General features: G+C 39.3%; 1 protein-coding gene across 1 annotated transcript in view; it reads right to left on the bottom strand.

Annotated features, from left to right (window-relative positions):
- Positions 1 to 10,011, bottom strand: part of LOC118341488 (kinase suppressor of Ras 1-like) — a gene marked incomplete in the record, with an annotated part of 18,474 nt that overhangs the window by 1,821 nt on the left and 6,642 nt on the right. The window contains 11 exon segments of the mRNA XM_035679751.1: positions 84 to 329; positions 1,406 to 1,460; positions 1,923 to 1,974; positions 2,869 to 3,043; positions 3,214 to 3,326; positions 4,754 to 4,815; positions 4,894 to 4,977; positions 6,017 to 6,083; positions 6,187 to 6,350; positions 6,835 to 7,213; positions 8,358 to 8,505. Of these exon segments, the coding sequence (XP_035535644.1) occupies positions 84 to 329; positions 1,406 to 1,460; positions 1,923 to 1,974; positions 2,869 to 3,043; positions 3,214 to 3,326; positions 4,754 to 4,815; positions 4,894 to 4,977; positions 6,017 to 6,083; positions 6,187 to 6,350; positions 6,835 to 7,213; positions 8,358 to 8,505 (1,545 nt within the window).

The raw sequence follows: 10,011 nt of genomic DNA, 5'->3' as shown, positions 1-10,011 counted from the left end.
AATAAATCTGATTCTGATTCTGACATGTCGAATCGACTTGTTTTATATTTTGCTCGCCAACTGTGTTGCATCTCTGTCCTCACCTTGCCGATGAGCTCTCCCAGCTGCAGCTGCTCATACGGAATGTCCCACTCCTGCAGGTAAACGCTGGTCTGGCTGGCCATACGGGAGATGGGGCCCCTACAGCGGCCAACGGCCCCCCGACGACATATTGAGGAAGGAGGCAGGTCTTCCAGCCCATCCTGGTCGCACTCCTCTGTACTCTTTTCTCTGCCGTGCAGGTCAGCTGCCTCCTCCTCCTCAGCTGGGTAGTCTTCCTCTGCCTCGTCCTCCAGAAACAAAGGACAGAATAAGTGAGCACAGACATCCAGTGTTTAATTAATTACTGAATGAAACTAAATAACTTTACAAAGACGACAATGTGAGAACAATGTGAACATGAGAAAACTAAATGCATTATTCAGTTCATCCAGTGGTACATATTTAGCAACGTGGGTTCATAGGGCACAGTGTAAGGACTATCATGGGTCTTTGTAGATGTACAATCCAGAATTCTGATCTGATCCTGGGAACCAGACAAATCTGCCAAGCTCATGTTTCATTTGCTCTGGCAGTTGTGTCTAACCACCCTTCCACTCAAACTGAATTCCAGCCAATCCGGGCCAATCAGAACCGTTTATTTAACATGGGAGGGTTTACTTTTGGGGCAAGATGATTGGCAGAGGAGCGTCACTGGTCCAGATGTGAAAAGTTACACAAGTCGGCAGGTCAGTCCAGGGCAACACACAGGCCCACGAAACGAAATATAAATTAAGATTCTTTTACTGAATTGCATATTTCTCAATTCAAATGTTTTCAGAAACAGTTTTTAGTGTACTGTTTAAATGTAATTTGAGAACATTTGTGACCAGGTCACCATTTTTTTCCTACTTGAAAACAGATCAAAACAGCCCCAACTTGTTACATCACACGTTTCCTTGCTCTGATTGGTTGTAGGTCTATCCAATTGCATCCAGAGGCAGTCCGTGGATCATGCTCCTTGCAAATCAGAAATTAACTGAGAGGTTCCAGACTAATTTGCAAGTGGACTAGAATTGAGTCCACTACCATCATTTGTATGTTGTATTCTTTATTTAATTTAACTTTTAATACAGTGTATTTCATTATTTCATGGCAACAGGGGATCAATCAGATCATTCTTGCTGTCTAAAGTACAGTTGTTTTCTACCACTGGGACTTCCAACTTCCCTGATGATAAATATGTCAGAGATAGAAAAAAACAAACACTACAGTGTACTTAAGCACACAGACCCTATAAATGGAACTGAATATGAGCATCCCATGACAAAAAAAAAAGCACATAAACCAGTTTTCACTTCTTCTTTCAGTACTTGCCAGTACTCACCCCTCTTTGCTCCACTGCTGTCAGCTGTGCCTCAGTGGCAGCCACCTGTGACACTCTGAGAGAAAAGCCACATGAATTAGCAAAATGACAGGGTTAATAAGCTCATATAGACTAGATTGACTAATACTGTACAGGATTCTTGAGGACGATACACATATATATGTGTGAGAGTTTATTTATATATTATCATCTATGGATCGTGTATGCTACATACATTAAAGGCTGACCAATACTGGTATCTTGATATTGATATTTAAGATTTATAAAGTATATATTGGCCAATATTAGTTTTTCTTTACATAACATGAACAAACATGATGATAATGATAAGGATCCTTTAAATTTGTATTTTAGAATCGTGACAAAGATAAAAGTATAAAATTAAACTTGTTAGTGCTCTGGACAGACAATGTAATGGAGAGACAGTTTCTAAATGACCTCAATTATGTCTGTGCTGACATTTCTTGTTACTCATCAACTGACTTTTATGAGAGGTACCCATGTTGTTGTCTCTTACCCAGGATCGTAGCAACTGCCAGAATGTTGAACATGAGCAGAAGCGGAAACATCTGTTGGAAAACACAACTTCAGAACACTGCACTACTACAAGAGTAACTCCCATCATTCAAAAATACTACACAAATACATGTTACATTATGAAATCTATGGTAGCTCTGAAAGGCAAATGAGAAAAATAATTTCTGGTGGTCCATTTTCTAAGTCTGAAATTGTTTCCTCTTATGACTTAAGAACAGGTGAAAAATGGCTTTATCACCATAATCTATCTTCAGTTGTTTTAAAAAAATAACTTTAGGCCTTAATATAATTTAAACAGGTGAGTTATATAAAAATCCACCCCTGTACAGCTGTCATGAACAAGGAAATTAGCTATAGAGACCAAGACCATTCTAGAGTAAAAAGTTATGCCTTTTTTGTATTGTATGTATTTTAGTCAGTGTTAAGATTAATTAAGATTGATCCTGGTGAACGTAAGTAAAAGTATAAGTATTACACTGAATCTTTTTAAGTTTTTCTGCCTAGAAATAGTACATTTTAAAGATACCAAATATGAACATAAGGCTTTGACAACAGTCCTTGCACCTCCTCTAGTTTTCAAAAACTTTTATATAAATGTGTTCATTTCTGACAAGCAACAGTTTGACCATTTTCATGCAAAAATGTAAATAAAAGTCAGTGTAAAAAATGAATCCTACTTTTTTGAGGGTTAGAATGTTTGCCGATTGCAACTTTATGGTTGTTTTGGAAGGTGAAGTTTGTGCTGCTGTTAAACCAACTTATTTACATATTCATGAGAGTAGTAAATATTCACAGTACAACCCAATACAATGTTTCAGCAATATATCTTCTGTTGGTTGCCTCAGCTCAGACACACTGCTGTCTTGAACGGACCGTGCTTACTTTGTGTACATGTATGTGTGTGTGTGAGAGAGATATCAATTGACCTGGAAAGTGGAAGCGGTTGTCCCGGGATCCCTGTGGTGATGGGTTAGGTGGGGGGGTGGCACTGACACTTGGGGGGTTACTCTGCTGGAAATGTGCTGGGGAGGAAGGTGTGGATGAGGTGGCTGATGACGGATTACTGCTGGAGTCCATCTGGTTTAAACTGGGGGGAGGCTCCTGCTCACACACACACACACACACACACAATTGCATTAACACCATTTATTTCCTGTACACTGACCTCAACACTGTTCTCCATTTCTAATCTTTATCTCAAGAATAAAAACACCTACAGTAGAGCAAAACAGACTTCCAAACACATTGTAAGTAAAGAAACCAGTACTTACCCTTTTGGTTATTGCCTTTGGTAAAGTGCCGAACTGCAGTGGGATCTCTGCTGTGTGATCAATCCGGTTATTGATATCCGACGGCACTGATTCTGCCCTGCGCATCCTTGGCACTACAAGTCAGATTACATCATTTTTACATCACACTGAATATTGTTCCTTAATTATAGGACATGCTTTTCAAATTTGTCTTAAAACACTAGGCAGGTTTCCTGTTTGTAGGCTGAAACAGCTTTTGCTTGTATCATTCCTCCTGTTCATACCAGACATTAAAAGATACCTTTCTGACTTGCTTCCAATGTCAGTGATGCATTCCAAAGTGTATATAAAGCTAATATGAGGCTACAAAGAGCTGAAGTATGACCAGGACGAATACTTTCTGTTATCTGTATCTGTTGGACCAACTATATCATCTGTATTTGCATATGTACTTTGAATGTGTGGGGCTTAAACTGGAAGTATGGAGTAACCAGATGTTTTTCCATGTAAGCCTGAAATTAGGTCTGCACAATATAAAAAACATCATAAGATATTGCAATATTACTCACAATTTGTAGGAAAATCATTTTTGCATCACAAATATAATTTTCACTAAAAAAGACTTATAAAGAATTATAATCATGACATTTTTTTGGGTCTGTACTAACCAAACATGTTTTCGACAACAACACTACAGAACTTTACTACAATGCTGTTTGAATGGCACACATTTTACCTTTATCAAACAATGGCAGCTTCTTCAATTTGGATATTGCACTTATATTAATATTGCTATATTGCAAGTTCCATAATATTTTCATTAATTGTGCAGTCCTACATGAAATTGATATGGGTCAAGTATCTGTATTCCTAACTGTACTCTGAATGGGTGGGGCTTAAATGGTAAATGGTAAATGGTAAATGGACCTGTACTTGTATAGCGCATGGGTGGTGCTTAAACCTGAAGTGGTTCGGGACCAACTGGAAGTAGTTCATTTAAGCCTTAAATTGATATGGGTTGATCAGAAGTTGCTATATTTATTAGAAAACTGTTTATAGAACAGCTACAGAATTGTTTGTTGTGTAATTCGCGCAACCCATCTTTTTACTGCAAATCACCAAAAGTACACGATCTGCTCTGAGCTGGTATTAGCTCCAACAATAAAAAAAAAAGTTTAGTAAAGTTCCTAAAACTCATCTCTGATTAATATTCACAGGAAATAATCTGCACAAAATTCATCCAAAATTATTAATTTTACACAAACTTCCTGCAGTTGAGTGAGTTCACTGTTTGGGTTCATTGTACAGTTTATTAGGTATATAATATGAAATATCCATTAAATATATGTTAACCACATTCCATTTTTTAAATGTCACTCACACTGTGATCAACCCAAATGTCTGTGCTTTCTCTGTCAGTGGAAATTCTTTCAGTTGGACTCACATAAATCACCCAAATGATGACATACAGATCCTAAACCTCACTGGAGCATTAGGAAAATGTTCAGGTATTTCCCTGACAGTTCAATTTGATAGGAGAATGAAAACAAAAAGAACTTACATGTGAGAAATGATATCCGACATGAGGGAGCATCTTTGGTACACTTGTTGTGGCACTTTAACCTGTGAACAGATGGATGTGAGGAACCCTAATGATAACAAGTGTAATCAAACAAGGAGGTTAAATTCACATTCTCTTACTTGCAGTGTTTGCACTTGACACCAAACATCATGCTCTTGTGACACACTTGGCACGTCTGGGAGAGCCAGGACTTGGTTGAAAACCTGCAAAAGGACAGCAAATGAAAGAGAAGAACATTTCTTAATTATAATGACACCATTTTCTGACCTGTTATTCGGATTGATAAGCCTGAGAATTGAAGTTTAGCAGTAAGCAAGAGCAGAAATCTGAGGGAGAGTAAATTCACCTAAAACACCTGAAGTAACTAACTTTACATCAGTGGTTCTCAATCTTCTCCCTGAAAGAACAACTGCTGGCTAAGTGACATATAAGCATCACATTTCTCTTTGATATAAGTTAACCATTCATGAAAAATTAATAAACTAATGTACACTATTAGGTTAGTTCTCGCATTCTTCGTCCATTGGAATGGAAAAAAAAAAAAATACATGAGGTATTATGATCATTTTTTATTGCTAATGATTTATGAGTGCATTTAGAGTAGAAATCCACCATTACAATATTTGTTTGTGTTTGGAACACATGGGTTCTGATTGGGTTAAATAGTGATAATAATCAATGAAATCAGGTTTAACTCTCCACACTGAATCTAACAACCTGTTGGACAGTGTTGCAGTCCTGCAGCTCTGGCAAATACTGTAGTTTTCTTAATGACATGTTGTGTGAAGGTCACAGTGTCTCAGTGTGAATTTGAATCAACACTCAGAGTCATACTATACGCCCCAGTAACACTCTCACAGGAGTTCACAGGAAACCACAGCAATGATAGTCGAATGTCAATCAGCCAGAAAATTCCATAACAGTATGTGGACATGTCCGTTTGTAAAAACTGTGTTAGTTCTTGTACGTTCAGCCAGTCACATCAACTACTATTTTAAACCTGTGTAAAAAAGTATTAAAGCTGCAGTAGGTAGGTAGGTAACTTTTATAAAAATAACTTGTCGTCATATTCACTGAAACGAAAAGGAAAAAATGTGGGACCACTGCGTCAATTCAAATGTAACCCTTTACACACAGCCCACACTCACTAAAAATAATGTGACACATCAACCACAGTGCCCACAGCAATAATGTATAGAACTATCTTATGTAAGAGGTTAATGAGGGGTGGTGGTAACTGACCTGTGTGTTACAGCCAGGCCGATATCTCTCCTCAGTGTCTGAGGGGAGCTCCTGTGCATGGTCACATCTGTGAAAAACACAAAAGAGACAATGGATGAAAACAGAAGAACAGAAGCACTGCGGGACAACTGGAGCAGAAATCCAGGCCTGTATCTGGTATGGGAACTCACCGTCCAGCAGCGTGGGGTTGGCAGGCATCATGTATGGGGCTGAGGCTGGGACAGGACCTGGCGTTCGGGCAGACAGCAGCGGGGAACGCAGTGCTGAGTCCTCGGGAGGGTTCCCACCGCCGTTAATATGAATAGCAGCCAATGCTCTGTTCTTCTTGCAGGCCCTGCAAGGACAGACAGTAGCTAAAAGCTGCTGCAAGTTCCCCCACACAGCAGCCCACTTCATCCTGTGATACTGTGACAATTCAGCTGCACAGCGCTAAATGCTGAAAAAACAACTGTTCTGTCATTGGTAGCAGGTAAACTTTATCAGTTTGGCCTTTGTGTTACTATTGTCTGTGCTTATGTGTTTTCAGATTTGCCATCAATCTGCCAGGGACTGCAGATATAAATTAGCCTGTATGGCTAAATCTGGTACATTTACATATTGGACTTAAGTCATTATGTTAATTAATAAACTTCAAACTTTTACCAGTTGTGGGGCTAACATTTGTCCTGACGGTGGGACTACAGAATAGGCCATGAGTTGAAATCCGAACTTTTATATTAACTAGGGGATTTTACAGAAAATGTATCTTCTAGAAAGTAAAAAAACAGAAGAATCTTCACCATTAAGACCCTGAGTGCTGTATTCACTTAAAAACCCACTTGTTTGACACAGGCTCCTCGATGCGGTTGGCCAGTTGTGACTCATGACTCTTGCTTCTCGTCATGTTGGGGAGGAGCTGCAGCAGTTTGCGGGAAGGCGGCGGTGGCGTGTGGGAGGGCTTGGTGCGCGTCTTTAAGGCTCGGCTGGCCGGGGGGGAGCTCGGCTCCAGGGCGAAGGCATCGGCCATTTCCTCAGCTGAAATGTAAGGTCTCTGGTCGTTTGAACAAGGCACCACTGATATGGAGATGGAGCGGCCATGAGCACTGGTAGCCTGCAGACGAGTGGGAGGGCTGGAGAGGGGGCTGATGGGAGAGAAGGCATCACTGTCCTGTTGGGGCTCGGAGCTGCAGGAGCCTAAGTCAGGCCTTGGGTCACCTCCTTGGGTCAAAGAGTAGAGATCACAAATGAGTATCCACACTGGTACTTTCCAATAAAAGAGACCTTTGATTGTGTTTTTCCCCATACCCAGGTCTCTGTTAAGCCCACCACATGCTACCTGCCCTCAGGTTCTGTGTCAGCTAGTTTGTGATCATTTGATTTAACACAACTTTATTTAGGAAGTGTTGTGATCACAATAATAAAATAATAAAAGGTTTAGCATGAAATGTTATTCTTGATCCTGAAAACAGTTTAACAACAAAAAAACAAAACAAAACAAAAACAACCCACTTACTAGTTCTTTTCCAGAAGTTTCAACCCAATCATTCATCACACTTCAGGGGTTTACTCAGCAGTACATTTATTACAGACCAATTCTTCTGTGGTACTTGTACTTGAGTGTTTTAATCTTCCTACTTTACACTTACGCCACTACATTTGAGAGAAAAATATTGTACTTTTTACTCCACTACATTTATTAGGTACTTGCGCCAGCCACAATATTAAAATGTTACTACATCAATAATAATAATAATAATAATAATAATAATAATAATAATAATAATCAAATTTTAGGAAAATTGTCAAACAACACGCCAGCCTAGTTTTTTATGCAATCAGACCAGTGGGATCTGGATTTGTAATTATCACAGTCCCTGTTAATATCTTACTTGTACCTATTTTATTACACCCTTAATAATAGAATATAATAACATTTATTATTTACTTAACTAATATATTGAATGCAAAACATTTACTTGTAGCAGTATTTAAAAAGGTGCATTGCAACTTTTACTTAAGTAAAAGATCTGAATAATTTAATCCACCACTGAGTTTACCTTTATTTTATGTATTGAGTTGGGATTGTTTTGCCAAACTATTATTTAAAAGGTCAAGAATGAACTTTGAAGGATGGGGCTGGACAGCTACTGTGCTGGTTTGGGAATCCTGCTTTGAGTCTTCTGTTTTTAAATAAAAAAAAATAAAATAAAAAAAACAAACAAAAAATAGCCCTTTTTAACATGGAATATATAAAACTTAAAATATGGCTGTTAAATATATCACATAATTAATATTACGATTAAACAGAATGGATAAATCAACCCTTCACAATATGCAGGACAGCCGGTGTTCCCAGGTTCACCTGTTTCATTGGCGCTCTTCAGACAGGAGAGGGCGGCAGTGAGGCGAGAACGATCCTCTGAGTTGGAGCCCAAGCGTCTCATGGTGTCCTGCAGCTCAGAGCCGGACATCTGCAGCAACCTGTCCACTGAGAGTTTCCCTGCTGCAGCCTGCAGGAGACAAAGAGGACGTCTCTGTCAGTGGCTGCTTTCAGGACAAGACAAAGGATATACAGTAAATTACCATGAGTGTGTTTGTCTGACTATTCCTGTTCCAGTTTTTGTAATTTGTAAAACTGTCCTTCTGCTGATGCATCAGTCAGTCGTCATCAGCATCAGGTACAGGCAGACTTTCACCATGTCTGACATCTATGTCTGCTTTAACAAGCTTTAACGATCATAATTTGAGCTGAACCAGGTCTTGACAAAAACAAAGAATCTCAAAGGCAAGACAATAAAGTATTATAAAGTGTTTCTGTTATATTGTCCAACCCTTAAATCAGTGCCTTAGAACAACAAATGGTGCCTGCTGGACACAAGATGTCTTCTACTTCACTGTAAAGTCCATTCTCAGCAGTGGTCGATAGTTTTTTCCACCTGCTGGCCGATATATAATGCCAATATCAAAACAAAACATTTTATTGTGTTCTATAGTAAATTCAGGCATGTGTTTACAGCAGGATGCATGAGAATTATAGTACAGGGCTCGACACCAACTTCTTCACTACCTTCCCAAAACTCACAAAGCACTAACCAGGTTCCACAACATCCACACGACAAGGCTTGTAAATTGGAAGGTTTATATCTGATACACTTTGTTTGCTTTCATTTTTGTCCTCTCTTGCCTCTGTATGAAATGCAAATAGTGTATTGTACATTCATGAGGGCCTACAAGATGCTGGGGAACGTCCCAAAAGGGGCTGCGAGCCGAGCTGCCTGCAACGGTTAAGCTAACTTGTCTCTGATACTTTAAATACCAGACGTCCGAAGACTAAAAAATCCTCATCCGGTTCAATCTAGAGCTTTTAAAAAGCCACCAAGATCTAATAACAAGTGATGGTAAAATAAGTGCTTCAGACTGGATAAACAGTCAATGTATGACAGCTTCTGGCAGACAACCACAATTTACACAATCTGCTGACATAATCTGCTGATATCAACGTAACATCTGCAGAAAACAGTGCTGGCAATTGAAGCAGGGTTGTCAGCTGGGACAGCAGGAAACTACCTCTCTCAGACAACCAATAAATGAGACCAAAAACTATGCTTACAACATAATGCAACTTTCCCGCATTTTGCACTCATTGGATTGTGACAGTACAGATTAAGCCAGGAAACATGGGGAGAGAGAGGGAGTAGGACATGTGACCAGAATAGAACCAGGGATGTTGTGGTTACACCATCTCTGAAAATATTACACATGGAGAGGCAGGGTTGTGATCACCAACTTGATTATCCTGGGGGGTTGTGACTCTTAAAGCTGCAGTAAGTAACTTCTATAAAACATTTTGTCATATTTGCATATATCCTGACAGTAATACATGAGACAGACAATCAGTGAGGGAATCTTGGCATTTACAAGAGTCTACTGGGGCTGAATGAAAACAATCAATCAGAGCCAAGAAAAATAGAAAGATGCTTTGGGTTCGTGGTTTGAAGATAGTTGATTGTTCAGTC

The sequence above is a fragment of the Morone saxatilis genome, unplaced genomic scaffold (genome assembly GCF_004916995.1).
Source record: "Morone saxatilis isolate NCDOM2014 unplaced genomic scaffold, NCSU_SB_2.0 Contig8, whole genome shotgun sequence".
NCBI classification, from domain to species: domain Eukaryota; kingdom Metazoa; phylum Chordata; class Actinopteri; family Moronidae; genus Morone; species Morone saxatilis.
The sequence above is the reverse complement of the archived record's forward strand: the minus strand, read 5'-3'. Positions and strand labels throughout refer to the sequence as shown.